The 21,589-nt window shown below is 43.4% G+C and overlaps 1 protein-coding gene across 2 annotated transcripts in view; it reads left to right on the top strand.

Annotated features, from left to right (window-relative positions):
* Nucleotides 1-21,589, top strand: part of UGGT2 (UDP-glucose glycoprotein glucosyltransferase 2) — a 1,586,510-nt gene that overhangs the window by 524,035 nt on the left and 1,040,886 nt on the right. For both annotated transcript variants that reach the window (XM_078657956.1, XM_078657957.1), the window contains exons 11-12: nucleotides 18,135-18,226; nucleotides 19,737-19,887. In XM_078657956.1, coding sequence (XP_078514082.1) covers nucleotides 18,135-18,226; nucleotides 19,737-19,887 — 243 coding nt within the window. The remainder of the gene's footprint in view (nucleotides 1-18,134; nucleotides 18,227-19,736; nucleotides 19,888-21,589) is intronic.

Raw genomic sequence — 21,589 nt, forward strand, 5'->3', positions numbered from 1 at the left:
ATTTTCTGTAGTAATATTTTTTTTAATACAAATATTTCTTATGAAATATTTAGAGCTCTTACCCGGTGCTTTCTTCGTGGCTTGAGAAATCTTTTTGTTAGAGGACTGCTGCGTTTTTTTTTTCACCTGCTGTCTTTGACGTTTTGCAGCCTTTATCTGTCTTTGTATTGTAGGCATGGTGAAATCTTGAAATGATCTGCAGTTGAATCTGTGGAAAAATATAATAAAAAATGTTATTAAACATTATTACCAAACAGTAAATCAGTAACAGTGATCAAAAACTTAACATACTACTTGACATTTTAATTTGAAGATTTTTTAGTCATTGGCAATTTTACAATACAGAAATACCAGAAAAGAAATGACATTTATATTTATGTTACCTATGCTATTTTATATGTGAATCTGATCTAATTTTATGAGCATATTTTAATATTTTATTGAAGACACTACACATAACCTGTTTTTGAAGGTGTCTTTATTTTTAAATTAAACGGTTTACCTTTTTACTTTTTATTGATTATAAATTTTAAAAATAAATGTTTATATTTCCAAAGGCTCAAGCAGGTCAGCTTCCCATCCTATATCATATAATTCGGACAAATCTGCATCCTCATCACGCTCTTCTTCATCCTCAGGATTTAAATCTTCCAAAGGATCAACATCCACTGATGTTTCAATTACAAGTTCAATGATGAGGTCAAAATCAACTGATTGCAGATTGTCGCTCATGTTGAGGTTGTCTTTATCTTTAAAGAAAGATAACAACAATGAGATGTTGCAGAGTAAGAGACAAATCTCACAGATTATAATAGTAAAATTGTTTAACAAGATTAACATTTTGCAGCTATTATTTAGCCATGTCCAGCAATGCTGAGCAGGTGAAGCCTATGTCTAATTTTCCACTGAACAGGACTCATCTCTTCTTAACCTTGGATAAGCCTCACCGACTCTGTGTCCCCTGCACATAATTAAATGTTAAAGGGCAGATTTATATTAAATGGCACATCCCCAGGCATGCACCAGTTAACGTGCACCACTGCTCTGCCACCCATGGTGTGCCGCATTTACAATCAGATAGGAGAAAGCTGCGTCAAAACCCTGCGCCTGCTTGAAGCTGGCATAGGTCTTGACGCAGCATTGTGGAGATGGGGCACCCCTGAGCCTTGCTGGAGCTGCATCGCACTTGCGATACAACTCCAGCAATGCGCCACCTTTACGGCACAGATGCGTCACGCATCTGTGCCGTTTTTGCCCCATGCTGCGCCGCATTGTAAATGCAGCACACCATGAGTGGCGGAACAGCGGCGCAGGATGACTGTCACATCCCTGGTGATGCGCCAGTCATCATAAATCTATCCCTAAGCTTCTTATCTTGTTACAGATGAACTGCCATATGTATCATCAAAATATTTTACATTTTCTAAATAGCGAATTTTAAGGAATAAATAGCGATTCTTTACCATTCCTAATTTGCGATGAGCAAATTGCTAATTGCAAGTTACCCATTCATTTCCATGGGCTAGGAGGCTCATAGGAATGAAGGTTTAATTTGCGATTAGCAATTTGCTCATCACAAATTAGGAATTTTTCCAAGGGTGCAGGGGTGTCTCAAGAACACCCTGCTGCACCCCTGAAAAACAAATTTGGGGGCATATGGCACACATACATGCCCTAAGGGCATGTGTTGGCGTCATATGGCACCTTTTGTTTTTTTGAAAGAAAGCTTTTTGAAAAGAATTCACAAAATACCACCAATTTACCACAATAGTTTCCAAATCCTTATTGTCATTTTTTACATAGTTTTTGTTTGATACATTGCATTTAAATAGTCACAAAATTTGCAAATCCTTCAGTGCAATTGCAAAATAAGGAATAGCAAATTTTGCTACTCCTTATTTTGCATCAAACTTGTTTGATACATACCATTTGTCTAATTAACATTTGCAAAGGCCGAAATTCGTAGAATTTTGATATTTGCAAATGCTAATTAGCTTGATACATATGGCCCCAAGTAAGGCCTGTCTTGCGACATGGTGCATCTTTTGCATCACTGCTGCTTGGGTTTTATGTGGTACGTTTTTTTTACACCATGACATATCTGCCTAAATGCATCAATTTGTAATGTTGTCGCCTCATAGCAAATCTTTTGCACCACCGCTGCATCATAAAAGTGACGCACAGTGGCACAAAAGAGGCATACACCTATCATAAATCTGTCCCTAGCATTTTAAATGATTAATCCAGGATGACAATAAAGTGTGTCCTATCCAGAGGTTTGTTTAAGGTGAGGCCTACTCAGGATTGCAGATTAAAGTTACGCTTGATGAAGAATACAGAGGAGATAATACATGTAAAGCTCTACCAATGAAGTAAGTGATGTCTACTTAATTGCGCCAGTCACCATAAATGAATCCATAAGCTTCTTATCTTGTTAGACATCAACCGCCATATGTATCATATAACTATTTTGCATTTCCAAAAAAGCGAATTTTAAGGAATAAATAGCGATTCTTTACCATTCCAAATTTGCGATGAGAAAATTGCTAATTGCAAATTACCCATTCATTTCCATGGGCTAGGAGGCTCATATAAATGAAGGTGCAATTTGCGATTAACAATTTGCTCATCACAAATTAGGAATTTATTCCAAAGGTGCAGGGGTGTCTCAAGAACACCCTGCTGCACCCCTAAAAAAGAAATTTGGGGGCATATGGCGCACATAAATTTTAACAACATTCCTTTACCTCAACAACGATTTTCAAATCATAACTTCAAAACACTACACATGGGAAAATTACTTAAATTGTCCTTAAGACACATAAAAGCGTTTTTTGATTGGCTTTCCTGCATGGTAGGGTCACTCTTAACATGGCTATGTAACACAAACATTCAAAATCTAAATTTTCCATGCACATGTGGGAGCATATTTACAAGCAATTTGCGCCACAGAGAAATGTCTTACACTAAAATGAGAAAAATAACATCAGGGACAGTCAATTGCCTTATAAAGAACCGTACACCATTATGTCCTTGTCATGAATTTAAAAACAATTCCTTTTCCCCAAAAACGATTTTCAAATCATAATTTCAAAACACTGCACATGAGAAAATGACTTAAAATGTCATTAAAACACATGAAAGCGTTTTTTGATTGCCTTTCGAGCATGGTTGGGTCACTTTTAACATGGCTATGTAACACAAACATTCAAAATCAAAATTTTCCATGCACATGTGGAAGCATATTTACAAGCAATTTGCGCCACAGAGAAAGGTCTTACACTAAAATGAGAAAAATAACATCAGGGACAGTCAATTGCCTTATAAAGAAGCATACACCATTATGTCCTTGTCATGAATTTAAAAACAATTCCTTTTCCCCAAAAACGATTTTCAAATCATAATTTCTAAACACTGCACATGGGAAAATGACTTAAAATGTCATTAAAACACATGAAAGCGTTTTTTGATTGGCTTTCCTGCATGGTAGGGTCACTCTTAACATGGCTATGTAACACAAACATTCGAAATCAAAATTTTCCATACACATGTGAGAGCATATTTACAAGCAATTTGCGCCACATAAATCATAATTTTCTCCTTAAAGCACACTATTCTCTATCTAAATTAAAGAGATATTTTCTCACCTTAGCAAATACTTTGAGTTTGAAAACAGTCTCAGAAACACACCAATTTGTCTTCAGCAGAGCAAAAGGTATGCACTCCAGAGTCTGCAGCTATCAAAAGCACAGAAATGCTGTAATTCTTCACACATATTTCTCATGTCACCCAATCAAAACTCTTCTCTCACTTTTTTTCAAATGAAAACCCTTCCCCCTCTGCCCTTTCTGCCTATTTTCCATAGCAACCACCTCCTGGAATACCTCTGGTGTTTGCAAGTTCACACAACAATGTTGCAATTGAACTCTGAACTCTCAGTGCACCTGCATATCCAGTGCATTCTTTCATTTAATGATTTTTTATTGACCACTCAAAATACATCTTTCAAAGAACACATCTGTGCACCCTAACTTTCTGTTTTCATCAATCAAAATCCACCAATCACTGTTACTGCTTCATGAACACAGAAACTCCACAGTTTTTTTTTCATTTTACACTCTCATTTTTTCAACTGCCATTTCATTGCCACACTTCATCTGACTGCAGGAGAACCTTCTCTCACCATGTTTTCTGTCTGGATTGTTGGTCATAGTTATATTCACTGGGCTCAAAGGTACGTTGAAAGCAGGAATTTACCTAACCTCAATTTACAAGATGTGGAAATTAAGTGGTTTGGCCACAGAGGATTAAAATGTCACCAATTGATACCATTGGTGAAAACCTTTATGCATTTGCCAAAACCTGACCTGTTAATTGTGCACTGTGGAGGTAATGATTTGGGCACTTTGACTGGGGTAGGTCTAGAAATGCTTTTAAAGGACACCTTTGAGCAATTAATGGCACTTTTTCCTCAGACTGCCTTGGTATATTCAAATATATGCCAAAGACAGAAATGGAGGTGGTCAAACCAATTTTGTCCACAAATTGAGAAGTCGAGGAAGCATGTAAACAAATCTGTTTCAGCTTACATGAGAGACCATGGAATGGGCTCCCTGTACAACAATAACTTGCGTTACTACATGCAAGATATCTACAGAGGAGATGGAGTTCACTTCTCAGATGAGGGCAACAGAGTTTTCACTCTGAATTTAAGAATGTGCATTGGTACCTACTTATAAGTACCTAAATGTACCATAAACCCAAAAGCTCTTCTCAGAGCTACCCTACATCTAATCACTCACAATTATTATTTAACTCTAACATTTTCACTAATTTTCAACAAAATACGCTCCCTGGGGCGCTACCCGGTACGCGTACCGGGAGCTAACCTCGCGAAATTTTTTTTAAAAAATGTTTTTTTTTCGCACATATAAGCCTCCTCAGCCACCCTCAGAAAACCTAGGGGGTCAAGATAACTCTACCGTGCCCCCTTCTACCCATTCTGAACATTATTTGCCCTCCATCTTGTATCTTAATTCGACTGAAACACAAAATGGTGGACTCCCGGAACGCTTAAGGTCCGCGAACCGAGGCGCTCAACGGTTCGCGTACCGGGTCGCTCCCTGGGAAGATAAAGAAAATAAAAAATAATCAACAAATCCAACAATCAATTAACATACAGCATTTGAAAAGTCTATCATTCATTTTTCATTGTAGTACGCTCCCCAGAACGCTTCCCGGTTCGCGTACCGGGCGCTACCCACGCAAAAAAAACAAAAAAACAATTTTTTTTTTTTTGCCCCGCGGGGCCCTTTTAAAACCTCCACATTAAACCTAGGGGGTCAGCGAGGATCTACTATGCCCCCTTATGGTTATTTCCCCCTTTGTTTTGGCCTCCTCTTGTCTCTCGATCCTACCGAGAGACAAGATGGCGGCCGCTCCGGACTGTTTAGAATGTTGACAGACACCGGAGAGCCAATCAGCTTCGCTACGCGAAGTTTTGGTACGCTTAAGGTCCGCGAACCGGGGCGCTGCCCGGTCCGCGCTTACAGATATATATCTTTTTTTGAACGTTAATTTCTCAAAATCCACTGCAGCACATATATTGAGACCTACAAAAGGCACATCGGGCTACCAGTCCCTACAATTTAGCCAAGTTTCGTGCAAATCCATTCAGCCGTTCGGGCTAAAAGTGAGGCTAACCGCCCTATGGAAAACTCAATGTTAAAAACACGTTTTGGGACCCCCCTTTTTTCTCGGCCCCCCCTGGACGAACCCCCCCCAAATTTTCAGGGGCTGCTCAGAAACAAAATGTTCCATTTTCCAGAAAATTTCAGCCAATTCCGTCCACAAACGCCAAAGTTATTAGACATAGAATTTTCAAAAATCCCATAGGGAAAAAATCCTAACTATATATACCTACTGGCGACCGCCAGTAGGTAATATATATATATATACATATATACATATATACTGCACAATGTGCCCCCCCCCCGACCTGGACTTTGTTAAAAGTATCGGGGAGAGGGAGCAGATTGACTGCTGAGTGTGTTCCCCGGCAGAGATGCATTCCGCCAGGAAACTCTCCCGCAAATCCAAAGGAGATGGCTGACAAAAAGCATTATTATATGGGAATAGCGTGTCACTGTACCTGGCTGTAAACTTTGGACTGCCCAGTTTCATCAGAGGGATATGTTGCACAACGTACAAGGGTCTATGGTTAGAAAGAGGCAAGTACTGATGGAGAGGAACTTTCCCTGTCCTCTTTCTATGGTAATACTACACAGCCAATAGAAGCCCTCGGAATGATTATTTAACAAAGTTCTGCGAAATCCTACAGTTTTCGAACTTTCAGCAACATCCGGCATTGAGAAAGGCATCCGCCGAAACGCGTCTGCCAGGGGCTGATGGTGGGGACAACGTGTGATTTTAATGTGCGTCCTGGTGGCATTAAAACTTTGTTGGGCAACTCAAGCATGTCTCAGACCAGTTTGTATGAAACTGAGATTGGTGGAGTATGTGCAGCGGAGGTCGGCTCCGCTTTATCTGGCACGCCCCACGTTCTGGAGCTCCGCTTCTTGCCGGCAAATCTTTGGTGTTCGTACATGGACTGCACAATGCGCCGCCCCCCCGGACTGGACTTTGTTAAAGATATCGGGGAGAAGGAGCAGATTGACTGCTGAGTGGGTTGCCCGGCAGAGATGCATTCTGCCAGGAAACTCTCCCACAAATCCACAAATCCAAAGGAGATGGCTGACCAAATGGGAATAGCGGGTCACTGTACCTGGCTGTGAACTTTGGACTGCCCAGTTTCCTTTAGCGGGATATGTTGCACAACATACGAAGGTCTATGGTTAGAAAGAGGCAAGTACTGACGGAGAGGAACTTTCCCTGTCCTCTTTCTAAGGTGATACTACACAGCCAATAGAAGCCCTCGGAATGAATATTTAACAAAGCCCCGCGAAATCCTGAAATTTTCCAACTTTCAGCAACATCTGGCATTGAGAAAGGCATCCATCGAAACGCGTCTGCCAGGGGCTGATGGTGGGGACAACGCGTGATTTTAATGTGCTCCTGGTGGCATTAAAACTTTGTTGGGCAACTCAAGCATGTGTCAGACTCGTTTGTTTGAAAGGGGGATTGGTGGAATATATATATATATATCTCCTACTGGCGGTCGCCAGTAGGTAGTTATAGTTAGGACCTATTATGCATAGGAAATCCGCAACTTTCTATTCCCAATAACTTTGGCGCCGCTTGGTGATTCGTCAATTGGGGGCCGAGAAAAAAGGGGGGTCCCAAAATGTGTTTTCCCCATGCAATTTTCCATAGGACCTTTAGCCACAGCCCGAACGGCTGAACGGAATTACACCAAATTTGGCAAAGAGGTAGCCCTCGGTTCAGACTTGAGCCTTTTGCTTAAATGGTGTCAATCTGTCCAGTAGTTCCTGAGAAAATGACACTTAAAGTTATTTATATATCTATGGGTGCGGTGGATCCGCGGAGTGTGCGGGGATTGTCATCGTACCATAAGCGCACCCTTCCGATCACGCGCTGAATGCTAATTGGCTGTCAAGTGGTTGTCAACATTCGAAACCAGGAACTGTTGGCAGCCATTTTGTGCCTCGGTCGAAGTGAGGATGAGGAAGTCAGTGGAATATGTGTGCAAAATGTACAAAGGGGGTAGGGTAGAAATAATTTTACCCTCTAGACCTGCTTAGGGGGTCCAGGAAGGACCCCCAGGGCCCACAATTTTAGGGTACGTGCATTCTGCCATAAAATAAATAAAATAAAACAGAGCTTTTTTATAATTAGCCCGGGGGGGGGGTAAATACCGGGGGTAAAATCATAAAATGTAATGGGGGGCCCTTATAATTAGCCCCCGGGGGTTAAATACTGGGGGCAAAATTATTCAATTTTATGGGGGGCCCAGAGGGGCCCCCCAGCCCCAGGGATCGTCACCCCCGGAGCTAAAAAGAAAAGAATGATGGGGGGAGGGGTCCAAGGTCCCCAAAGCCGCGGGGACCACCATCTCCCATGGCTTTATGTATTGTGGGAGGGGGACTGTGTGGCCCCCCTCTTGGAGCACTCGAGGGCCCGTTACCCCCGCCCCCCCGGGCTACAAAAAAAATTGTTGGGGGGCTGCAAGGTCTCCAAAGCCTCGGGGACCACCACTCCCTTTTTTTGTGGGAGGACCGGCTCCTGCAGTGTCCCGGGTGTCCATCCCGCCCTCCCATAGCAAGGAATTGTGTTCTGTCTTTCAAAATGTAAATGAGATTGCTTTTCCACATGGGGAGCTGCATGTTAGTTGCTCCCCATGTGGAAAAGGAATGCCGGCTCCCAACGCGTAGAAGTTGTGCACTGAAGGCGCTGGAGTCGTGCACTCTACAGATTAGTGTCGTGCATCCAGCGGCACTGAGCGCTGCGCGGGGTGCACGACTCTTAATATTACTGTAAAAAAATAGCCCCTATGAGTAATTTCTAATATCCCCGGGGACCCTATCCCCGGGTCTTATAAAAAATGTTGGGGACCGTGGGGGGAGCTACAATGTCCCCACGGTCCCGCCGGCTCCTCGCGTCCTTCGGGAGCCGGTATTGCTTTTCCACATGGGGAGATGCTGAATTGCATATGGAAAAGCAATCTGGTTTGGATTTTGAAAGTGAGAATAGATTTCACTGCTGTGTCTTTCAAAATCCAAAGTAAGTTTGCTATGGGAGGGCGGGAGCCGGGAGACTCCTGCCCTCTTATAGCAAACAGCAGTGTCCCGGGGGTAGGCACCCCGGGAGACTGCAGGAGCCGGCCCTGCAGCGTGGCGGTCTCCAGGGCCTTCGAGGGGTCCAGGCGGAGGGCCACGCAGTCTGCTTCCCACAATACACAAATACCCGGGGGTGGTGGTTCCTGGGGCTTGAGGGGGGTCGTTGAGGTCCCCACACTTCTAATTTTGCAGGGGGTGGGCTTGGAGCCCCCCACAACCATTTGTTTTATAGCCCCGGGGGGTGGCTCTCAGTCTTGTATAGGAAACAGCAATGTTGAGAAAATCTTCTGGTAAGATAACAAAGAATTTTGAAGTCCATTTTCGGTATCTTTGTTGTACTTTGCCGGCGTTAAAGCGACAACAATTTTAACTCTGTCTTTGTAAATATGCCACTAAGTTTTGTAATGTCGACAATCTCGTCTTGTATTTAAATAGGCACTAAGTATTTACTGAAGTTCATTGTGAATCGTTACACAACACTGTCTAATTGTGATTGATAAAGAACTGAATGAGTTGTGTACTTGTTTTGCTCGTAATGTGGATAGGGGCAGGTTTACAGGTTAATTGCGTTACTATTGCATTACTTTTAAGATGGGAATAGTGACGCAAAACTAGTGCAAGGGTGTTGTAAATCTGGTTTGGATTTTGAAAGAGAGAGCAGGGTGCATTTGTAGGGTAAGAGCAGGTTAGTGTAGGGGTAACAATTACTATTCGTAGTCCAGGGGGGTGCATCTGTAGGGTAAGTGCATGTTAGTGTAAGGGTAACAATTACTATTCTAACTCCGTAGTGTTTGTGCTGGATAGTGTATGAGTAACCATTACTATTGCAAATCCAGGGGGTTGCATCTGTGGGGTATTTGCTGGATAGTGTATGAGTAGCAATTACTATGAAAAAGAAAGGAGTTAAAGGAAAAGGAGACACGCACTTTCACAGTTAACCTGGAAGAAGAGAAAATGACGAGAGATGATTTCTGACGTGTTTAGGTTTGAGAGCCTGGTTAATCATTAAATGGGGTCTGGCAGATAAGTGCGTACTTATTCTGCAAGAAGTCTTTTGGGGTCTAGCGAAAGCAAGTGATCTTTAATAATTGCTGATCAATCATCAATCATCAATCATCACCGGATAGACAACATCAATCTTCTAGACCATAACCAATCAGGCTTCAGAAAAGGCTATAGCACTGAAACCGCAATCCTGAACATAGTGGATGACTTCCGCAACTCACTTGACTCAGACCACTGTTGCCTACTCATCCTCCTAGACCTGTCAGCGGCCTTTGACACGGTAGACCACAAGCTGCTCATCTAGGCCCTCAAAGAACGAGTAGGTACGAACGATGTGGTCCCTCAATGGTTCTCCTCCTTCTTTCAGAATCGCTTCCAAAGAGTTAAAATCAAATCCTTCACATCCGACCCTCTCCTCGTGACCAGAGGTGTCCCACAAGGATCTGTTCTCTCTCCACAACTGTTCAACATATATATGGTACCCCTCACCACCATACTGAAAAAAGCCAACATCCCTTTCCACCTCTATGCAGACGACATGCAGATCTACATTGAAACCTCCTCCTATAATGACATTCTGAGGCTCAACAACACTCTCATAGAAGTCCAAGACTGGCTAGCAACGAGCTACCTTAAACTCAATCAAGGAAAAAACGAGATCCTCCTCATCTCTAACAAGGAGGACAACCCACAAATCATTGAATGGGTAAAAGCCATCGATGCCCTCAACGGAAACCTCATCCTAACTAACTCGGTGAAATCACTGGGAATCACCCTCGACCACAAACTATCAATGACGAACCACATCAAGAAATCCGCTAAGAGCGCCTTCCTCAATCTGAAACTCCTCAACAAAATCAAACCGCACATTCCACAGAAAGATCTCAAACAAGCCACCCAATCACTGGTGCTGTCCAGACTCGACTATGGGATCGCAACCCTATCCGGAACAGCTCTATCCCACCTAGCACCACTCAAAACTACCCTCAATGCAGCTGCCAGAATGGTCTCCGGTGCAAAGAAATTCGACCACATATCCCCCGCGCTCAGAGATCTTAAATGGCTACCAGTGGAAATGCGAGCTAGCTTCAGAACAGCCTGCCTTACACACAAAGCCTTACACACAGGGAAACCAGAATACTTAGCCTCTAAACTCAAGAAAGCTGGTCAATCCAGAAGTCTCAGAAGCTCAAACTCCTTACTACTCATTAATTTAATTTAATTTAAAGGGATCTTATCATGTGCAGACTTAGCCCAATGGGCATCAAGGCGCCTAATTCCAAATCCAGCTCATGACAAAGACCTGGCAGCTCAACCTGTGTAAGCTCTAGAAAAGCACCACGTTTTTAAAGCCTTTTTAAAGAGCGCTAGAGAGGGTAGAACCTTCATCTCCATCGGCAAGATGTTCCAAAGCTGTGCGCAACGACGGAGAAGGCCCTGGCTCCCCATCTGGTGAGCTTAAAACGAGGGACAACAAGTTGGAATAGTCCCGAAGAGCGCAAACACCTTGTAGGGTGATAGCGGGTAAGCAGGGAGCTGATAGCGCCCTTAGGTCCATCCTCGAGAGCTCTTTAGGTCAAACACAGAATTTTAAAATAAATTCTGTGCTGAATAGGCAGCCAATGAAGGTCTCTCCTCGCAGCAGTAGCAGAAGAGGCCCTGGGAAGATCCAGGACAAAACGTGCAGCAGCATTCTGCACGATTTGCAGTCGATGTATGAGGCCCTTGTTGGATTCCATATAGAGAGAGTTACAATAGTCTAACCTGGAACCAACAAGGGCGACTGCGATCTGCTTGCGTGCTTGAAGAGACAGATAACTGCTAATTCTATTGAGCGTCCTGATCACGCCCCAGCAGGTCGAAACAGTCCGATTCACCTGTAGGGACATCGAGAGTGAAGTATCGAACACCACACCCAGATTTCTGGCAGATTGAGAGGGAGTGGGGCAGATGCCAAGAGAAGTGGGCCACCATTCACTCGACCAGATATCTTGGTCCTTCCCAAAGACCAAGACCTCAGTCTTGTCGCCATTTAGCTTCAGGGAATTGGTAACCATCCAATCTGCAACATATTGCATACAGGACCTGAAGCTAGAGGCAGATGTTATGACAGAGGACTGAGTGAGTGAGACCATGATCTGGGTGTCATCGGCGTATGATACCACCTCCATCCCCTGCGATCTTACAAGCCTAGCAAGGGGGGCCACGTAGATGTTGAACAGGGTCGGACTTAATGCCGACCCCTGTGGCACCCCACATTGCAAAGACTTTGCTGGGGAGAGGTGGTTGCCGAGCATCACTCTCTGTTCCCTATCAAGGAGAAAGGAATTGAGGAGACTCGGGGCCGAACCAGTGACACCTGCCTCCCTAAGCCGAGATTTTAGAATGGCAGGAGACAGGGTGTCAAATGCGGCCGTGAGGTCCAATAGCACAAGAACAGTAGTCCGGCATCAACCTTGCGTCGGATGTTATCGACTACAGAGGTGAGAGCAGATTCTGTGCTATGATGTTTTCGAAATCCATGCTGGGTAATATCAAGATACTCCGAAGCTTCAAGGAAAGAAGATAAGTGGCAATTCAGGTGTGCTTCTAAAATTTTAGCCGGTGCAGGGAGCAGGGAAATGGGTCTAAAATTTTTCAAGAGGCCAGGATCGAGTGAGGGCTTCTTAAGAAGCGGCCTCACAATGGCCTTCTTCCATGTTGATGGAAAAGTGCCTTGGACTATTACCTTATTCATCACCTCAAGTAGGGGAGGAAGGAGGCTGTTCCTACACTCTTTTAGCTTTTTAAGAGGCAATGGATCTAATGGAGAGGAGGACTTCGTCTTGTCAAGAAGAAGATTCAATCCCTCCCAAGACATAGAAGGAAAATCAGAGAGGAGGCTGGAAGGAGCTATATCCAGTGCCTCAAAAGAACGTATGCCTGGAAGATTATTTTCAGCCAAGGAAAGACGTTGTACTTCTAAGGAAGTGTGAATATCAGAGATTTTTTTATGAAAAAAGTCTGCAATATCGTCACAAAGACGTTGAGAGCTAACTACGGGATCTGGAAGTTGGAGGGAGCATAGTGAGTCCGCAATTTTGAAAAGCTCCCTGGAGGAAGTGAGTGAACTAGTCAGGTTGGAGAAGTATTCCTGCTTCTCTATTATCACTTTCTGCTTATACTCCCGTAGAGCAGACTTATGAGCCTCCCTATCCATGGGATCCCAGGATTTCCTCCATCTCCTCTCACTGCTTCTGCAACCCTGTCTTAATAATCTAAGATGGTCCGAGAACCATGGCGCTGATGGTTTCCGCCGGGCTACATATTGCAGGGATGCGGGGGCAAGTTTTTCTACTGCATTGGTGATGGAATCCTACAGATCGTGTGCTGCCTCATCCGCGTCTTTTAGGGAGAGAGCCTCTGGTGTAGGAATGAAAGGGGCAAAGGCCTCATTCGTAAGGTTTCTAAAATTTCTTCTAGAAACGAAAGGGGTAGTCCCCTTCTTAGTAGAATTAGAAGTGGGAAAGGCTAAATAGAGAGGAACCGCAAAATGATCAGTCCACACCAACGGTAAAGGTGTACCGCTGGAGAGTTTTAGATCATTAGAGAAAACCCCGTCAAGGATGTGACCTGCTGTATGAGTGGCCTTGGTAACAAGCTGAATAAGATCACAAGCTCTGAGAGATTCAACCAATGATGACGTGTCCTTAGAGTGGACCTCATCAAGATAGAAATTGAGGTCACCTAAAATGGTGAAGGAGGGCTTTCCAAAGTAGGGTTCAAGGATCCTCAATATGTCCGAGGCAAAATTAGCTCTATGACCAGGCGGCCTGTAGATCAATATACCCGTAAAGGAGACTGAAGGGGTACATGTAATACAGAAGTACAGGGCTTCAAAGCGATCTTGGGGCGAGGAGAGTGGATTAACCGTACATAGCAAGGAGGATTTACAAAGAATAGCAATACCTCCTCCTCTACGTTTAGGTCTGTCAAGCCTATGTAGAGAATAGCCCTCAGGGATGGCTAGAAGAAGGTCGTGACCAGAGGAGTCAGTAGCCCAGGTCTCTGTAATAAATACCCAGTCTGGCTGCCTTTCATCCACAAAATCGTGAAAGGCAAGATTATGTTTAATTAACGAGCGCGCATTTAATAGAAACCCCGTATTGTGAGAGATAGTGGACCTTGGGGAGGAGGGACAAGGGCTGATAGAACAGGTAACAAGGGGATGGAAAGAGGAGGAGCAGGCCATACAGCAGCGAGAATGTAATAGCCCTAGCGGAGTAAGACGATGTAGAAAGGGGCATGCGGGAGGTCTAAGAGCCAGAAGCGAAGATGATGCATAGCGCATGAAAGTCTTACCAGGGAACAAAGGAGCGGAGACCAGGTCCAGCCCGACCTGCAGCCCGTCCTCAGCGCGGACGGGCGCAGACGGGCTGAACTCTGGCGTAACTCCGGCGTCAATCTGGCGTCCCCGCAGCGCGTGACCGCTGCGCGTAAGCATGGCTCAATTTATGTACTGCTCGCCTCCTAGAGAGAGGACTAGAGCGTGCAAGCAACCCCCCAAACTAAGATGGCCGCCAACAAGACGTGGACGCGGGACCCGCCAAGTGCGGTGATTCACCAATTAGAGTGCGGGAGAGAGGGGCTGAAATGCAAGTATGCGTGGCCGGCAATTTTAAAAACAAGGTAAAGGCTTGAAATCAAATTAAAACAAAATGACCAAAACGGGCGATTTTAAAAATTACAGATAGCTGCTGGCAGGTCGCGCTGCGAGTAAAGCGCTGCTGGTAATGCGCTAAGCTGTAGAGAGCGAGCTGACGAAGTTTGCCTCAATTTATGCACTGCTCGCCTCCTAGAGAGAGGACTAGATCGTGCAAGCAACCCCCCAAACTAAGATGGCCGCCAACAAGACGTGGACGCGGGACCCGCCAAGTGCGGTGATTCACCAATTAGAGTGCGGGAGAGAGGGGCTGAAATGCAAGTATGCGTGGCCGGCAATTTTAAAAACAAGGTAAAGGCTTGAAATCAAATTAAAACAAAATGACCAAAACGGGCGATTTTAAAAATTACAGATAGCTGCTGGCAGGTCGCGCTGCGAGTAAAGCGCTGCTGGTAATGCGCTAAGCTCATCCCAATGGAAACACGGAAACAAAAAAACGCAGCCCGCTCTTTTGCAGGCAACGCTCCAAAAATCTGGAACTCCATCCCTGTGGACATCAGAACTACCCCTTCCTTTCCAGAATTTAAGGCTCGACTAAAAATACTCTACCTCAACCGTGCATTCCCGAACTCAAGCACATCCTGAAACTGACCAATCCCTTTCCTTGCGCAGATTTTGAAAAACATTTGATTGGCTGTTGTGTGGTTAACTCTACCTTCCTGATCCTAATGTTGATTGGCTTGTTTTTTCTATGTGACGTTACGATACCCTCACCATGTATGTAGCCCATTTGGTGACGCACTTTATTTTACAATGCATTTCAAACCCTTCTTGATAATATGCCCCCAGTTGTGGTAGTTTTTTTTAAATTTAAACTGTCTACTGTGCTTACGAGTTTGTTGACTGTGAAAGTATTTAAAAATATTATTCTATTTTCTATTCTGTCGTAATTCTGCTGACTTTTCTCCTTTAGCGTGGAGTACTTTGTCCTTTCATTAAATGTATAAATGTATAATTCTTCAAACCATCCTTGAAAGAAAAATGCACAAGTTTTCAAAATATTTTTATTGAGTCTTTTATATTCATCACATGGGTGAAATGCATAATCTTTTTTCATTCATTGGTATCACGCGTTGGACCACATTTATTTTATTTTATCATAAGCACTCATTCCTTATGTTTACATTATATAAGTGTTGCCCCAACATCTTGCAAAACATTATGATATTTAAGCACACAATGAAACAAATAACACACACAAATTAATGTGTCCTAAAGGAAGGCGGCGCGTGACTCTGTATAAAATAAGTAGCCCAACACCAAAACATCTGATATTTTTTGCACTGGCTCTTCACTGATTAAAAGCTTGTATATGTGGGTATGTGGACGGGATGTGAAAAAGTCTGTGGTGCTACTATTGACTCATCCATGCACTCAGTCACCCATCCATCAACAGTGACAGATACTTGCATTCAGCCACTCACCAGACCTCACGTACTGAATTGCCAATCAATGTACTTAGATTATCGTTATAAAGCCAGACTTTGGCCACACTGTGATTTTAATCAGGAAGGCTGTGTATGCGTACTGAGCTAGAACCCTCTTCCTGTTGATGGAATCTAGATCCTATGAAATAGATATGTACCATGAATGTGATCTGCTCTGAATGCATTTTGGAAGGTGATGTTAATCCGGTTTATCCACTGCCACTTTGTTTATTTCCAGCGAACTGCAGGTTCGTCAGCTAACTACAACCAGTACATCAAACATATTGCCTTTACAAATGCTGTTTTTCTAATTGCCGGTGAAAAGGCAGAACGGATAATGATTGCAAAGGGTTTTGAGGTTTTTAGAGCTCCACTCAGCGCCAGCATACCCGCTGGGTGACAGCTGCGCTTAATAAGCATTAAAATACATACATACATACATACATACATACATACATACATACATACATACACTTGCTAAGTGAGATGAAAGACAGAGAGATCTGAGGGCAAAGAAAAGCAGTAGGAAATGCACGTGGAGAGGATGAATTATAGTGCTGGATTTACTGCTACTTCCAGCTCTTTCACCAGCATGCAGTACTCTAGACCACCATTCACTCCTTCAGATCCTTAACTCAAGAATGGGAATAGAAGGTACTGTTCTGATCTGGTTTAAATTGTTCCTCTCTTAAAGACCCTAATGCGCATTAATTCAGATTGCCATAATTTCCAGTGAGAAGTGGTATTTCTCAACGCTCAGGCATTTCAATTGATTCTATATATTGAACTCCAGGCCACACGTTTTCAAGCTAAAGATATCCTCATTCATCAGTATGCTGATGACTATCGGCTTTGCCTTTTGGTGTCAGGCCCATCCAGTTCAATAAATCTCAAGTATTCTATGATAGAATAACTAGCGAGATATCATTCTCTCTCGCGGTCTCCGGCAGTGCCCATCCCTTGACCCATGCGTGAAATCACTCAGCTCCTCCATAGACCAAACCCTCTTTCCAAATGACCACATCACTGAGCTGACAAAATGTGTTTCTTCCCTCTACATCCGCTGAGGAAGCTGAAATACTCCATTCCTCATACTGACTTTAACTCAGCAATAGAGACTTTTATTACTTTATTCTCTGTATTAAGAAAGGCCTATCCTCCTAGGTCATCGAAAATATTCTGCTGCGCCTCTTTGAGCTATCCTTCATGTAGCCGGCAGACTAGTTACATGATCAAAGAAATCTGATTGCATCCCCCAATCCTAAGAAATATTCATGAGCTTCCACTTGAAGCTAGAATTGAATTCTAGATAGTGTGCATTAACCACAAAATGATAGACACCAAATTTCAGGATCGTCTAAAGATCAAGCTCCAATTTACGGAAGGTCAAAAGAGAACTTGCTGCAGAAACAGTCCAATGGTTGAAATTCCCAAAAACAAAAAATAATCCAAGACATCTTAATTGGCCTTCTCTTGCCTTCCTCCGAGACTGCAGAAATTGATCCAAGACTATATCATTCTAATGACTAACCTATTTCCATTCAGAAGTTATCTCAAACCTCATTCTTCAGATTTTAGCTCATTTATTAAATATCCCCATTTTACCAAGTCAACTCATCCACAATAATCCAAGTCTCATGTAATCAGTGATATGCCACTGTGTCATCTGTGAGACTTACCTCTATCTTTTACTGCCCCTCTATTTTTTTCCACTGAAAGGCATGTTTTCTGGATACCACTGATTATCAGTTTTGGCAACTATACTGTCTGAAAATAAGGTCTTGTCCTACCTTGTCGCCTCCTCTAACATATATTTGTCCTTTAGATTGGTTCCCTTAATTGTGAGTTGTTACGATGCTCATGGTTACAGCTGAGATGATCTACATACGTTGCAACAGTTTCTGGTGACGGTTTTGAGTTTGGCTTTTACATGTAGAATGCTGCATTTCCTCAGACATGCGCAGTAGCATTCAGCTGGGGCTTGTAAAGAGTACTATGGTAATGCGGCAAAAAGACTATATATAGATGCTCTGTATTATGTGGACTATGCATGAGGTGAATAATGTTTTTTTGATGACGTTTCTGTTTTTTTTGTCTGCTTTTCCGACATTTTTCTGTTTATTGAGAAATGATTATACATAATTTTGGCCAAATTGTCTTCAGTTTGAGATGCACTGGTACACAAGCACTTCAGCGAAGATGTGAGTCACTAGAGTAACGAGATCTTTTGTTCTCTCCCACCAGCATTTTGCAGAGACACTGGGAATGCAGGCCGGAGAAGCAGGCTTGTTTATAAATGGCCTGCAAATTGACTTGGATGTTCTAAATCCTTTCAGGTAAGGACTGCATTGCAAGGTTTAATAATACTCTCCATAGAATTATGGGGTGCACATGTACATTTACAATATATCTCAAGTTCCATGCAATCACGCTTCACAGCACGTCTCGTGTCCTAAGATTCAAGATTAATCAAGACGTGCTGTTATATGCACCTACCTATTAGAATAGTTTGCATTCATCTGGTTTCAGATGGGCAGTAACGCTTTTCGACTTCGTTTACATCCATGGCTGGACAGGCCTTTTATTCCACTGGGCATTTCCCTGGTGGGCCGCTTGGAGCCCTTGGAGGCCGGTTTTGATCAATCGGGCCGGCCCCTGGTGCCTATGTCTATAACCTCCAGCTCCCTGAGGTTAATTGAAGCAGGCACGGGGAGGCTCCAAGGGAGAGTGTAGGAGAGGGAGGGTGGCGGAAAAGTAGCGAGAAACCCATCAGAGAGAGAGAGAGAGAGAGGTGTCAGAATTTTGAGTAATGGGTTTATCACACCCTATAATTATCAGGAGTGATAAATTTCGCACCTGCACAGTAGTCGCCAGTTCAATTTCAGAAAGTCTCTCCTGGAAAAATGCCCGACATTTCCTTGGAAATTAGTGATGCTGTACAGGAGGCCCTGAATTCCGCATGTCACGCCCTGTTTGTGAGTCTGAAATCTGGATTTGAGTTTTTTAAGGACTTAATAAATATCTCACTCCACTGTGTTCGTATTTACCGGGTCCCAGAAATATTTTATTTTACTCCACCCCGGCCAATTGTGAACGGTACGTATACAATGGGCAGTTTTAGATCAGAGTTTTATCTCGATATGACCCTTTACTGTGGTCGAAAACGACTGCAACCAACTTGCTCATCGTTAGCATGTATAATTGTATTTACTGGCTACCCTGGAGGCTGAAGTACAGTGTTTACCTACGTTTTAAATTCGGAGGCTCATTGTGGGCTAACTATTGAAGCATGTTGCTTGGCATTGAGGTACTGCAAAGCCTCGTTACGTAAAAGCCCCATTTTGTAACTATTTGTTCTTTTGTAGGTAGGCAGTGTTGCAAATTCATAAAACTCTTGATTGCTGATGGTGACATTAGAACTGCAAAGGCAGCGTTGTTATTTCTATACAACAGTTAGTATCAAAAGCAACATTTATCGTCTTTTTTTAAGTTGCATTTTCAGAACGTGAAACCAGATTGTGGGGATCCTTTTCTCCAACTTCCATGGAGGTTTAGGTTATTTTTAACTTGGTTATTATTTCATTAACCATTGATACTGCAGGTCATAGAAAAGCGACAAAACATTTCCAGTAAATTATAACATTCCGATTTTTAAATGAGGTTGGAGGGAATTTTATTTTAGCTAATCACCACATTGTTGTCTTAATGCAGTGGGGTTTCTGGATGTGGCCCTCAGTCAAACAAAGGCTAAGTGGCAATGAACTATTTCACTTTTCTGTACTTTATAAACATTCATTTAGCGATTTGCATGTTTGTTCATTGTTGGTCTGTGTTTTACTCCACCAGTATTTTAGAAACACTGAAAACGGAGAGCAAGGGGATGCATGGCCTGCATGACCTGGGAATCCAAGGCGATGACCTCAACAAGCTCATTCGATTGCAAGTGCACCCTGCAGAGGAGAGTTACGCTTTAGACATTCGCCACTCTTCCATTTGTGTGAGTACCCATTGTTGGCACCTTGTTTTATTCCCTTTCATCTTCACAGTCTATCATGAGGAGAACTGACATTGTGCTTCTTATTGGTGCTGAGGGTATTCGAATTTTAGCTTCTAAGATAAGTGCCTTTGAGACATAACTACCTCCTCTGAATAGTTTCATCCCAGGATTAGGCTCTAATATATCAGAGCAGATGTCTTCAGCTCAAGATGCAGTCTCCTTCGACTAATGGTCCTGATGTTCTTGCACTCTTTATCTGGTACCAATTAAAAAGGTCTTGTCTTAGGTAAACATAGTCCATTAACAAAGTTTGACCTGGGCATAAGTGAGGTATAAGTCACAATGGTTAGAGAAAGAAAGGTAGGAAGGATGTACTGTGTTGTGGAGAAGAATTTGGATTGAAGGGGAATGCATGGTCAAATACAAATCTCTCCAGATGGCTTGACCAGCTAACACAATGTAAGATTCACGCGCTCTCTTCGCACCCTCAACGCTAGGTGTGGGAAAGTCCATTGAAAAAACTGAATGCCAGATCAGAATACAGAATCTGCTGGGTGGCCCACAATAGCAGAAAGTACAAATGGAGACCCAGAAACATAAAGAAGAAATTTGCTTTATTCGAAATCTTTAATCTGTTGTAGATGTACTGGAGAAAGAACAATTGGGCAGTAAGTAGATTGATTTCTGGGCACCAGAGTTAGGGCCACATGTCATTTTGCACTTTATGGCCAGGCACGCCTGCTTTTTAATGCAAGCCTGTGGGCGTTTATTTTATGTTGGGTATCCTCCTTACTAAACTTCCTGTTGTCTCTGACCTATACTGGCTTCCCAAATCACACACATGATCTGCTCAACTACCCAGCCACCACCAGTCCGTGTCCGGGACTGGTATGTGACTGTTCTTGTGTTACTCTAGTGTTATCTCTCTACATAGATGACATAACAGTAACACAAGACCAGTTGGCAAGGAGGAGGAAGTGTGTCACTGGAACCAGCAGTTCAGAGGCTGGGCAGGCACGTTAGTGACATCTAACTGGGCCCGACCTTAAAGTGCAAGATGCGTGGCACTAACTCTGGAAAAACTCCACAAGTTGGGTATTATTTCCACTCCCCTAAGGCAAACAAAGTAATCTTTGGTGAGTTATTAAAGGCTTTAGGGGCAGTATCTATAGAGGGGGCAGACCAAAAAAGAGGTTTCCCACTAGTGAAGCCAGCTAGGTGCCAGTATGGTTACTATATTTGAGTGCTTTGGCACAGCTCCAATCTTGAGCTAGTTAGAGGTGTTGGAACCTCAAAACAGGCTCCTGTATGCTCATTTATTGGGGCTGAAACAGCTGCCCAATCACGGAGTATGACTTGATGTCTCAGGACGGACACACAAGAAGGTGAGAAATCCTGGAACAAGTGATCCAGACCATTTTTGGATCTAGAGGTATTCAAGATGGCGGCGAGCAACAAGGGCTCTTGGAGTGTTTAGTGTTCCACAGTGTAGGTTGCAGCACTGGAAGTGGAGACGAGCTGTTATTATAGTAGGGAGGGAGAGTCAGATTTGGGTCCTATAGTAGTCGGTAAAGGAGTGGTGTCTTCTGCCATCCTGCAGGGCCGTTGCGCCTTGCCTGGAAAGGGGAGTAGACTACATCATAAGGAGCAGAAGTGCTGCTCCAGCAGAGGGCCACTAAATGTAATTTGTGCAGCATGAAAG

The sequence above is a fragment of the Lissotriton helveticus genome, chromosome 8 (genome assembly GCF_964261635.1).
Source record: "Lissotriton helveticus chromosome 8, aLisHel1.1, whole genome shotgun sequence".
Lineage (NCBI taxonomy): Eukaryota > Metazoa > Chordata > Amphibia > Caudata > Salamandridae > Lissotriton > Lissotriton helveticus.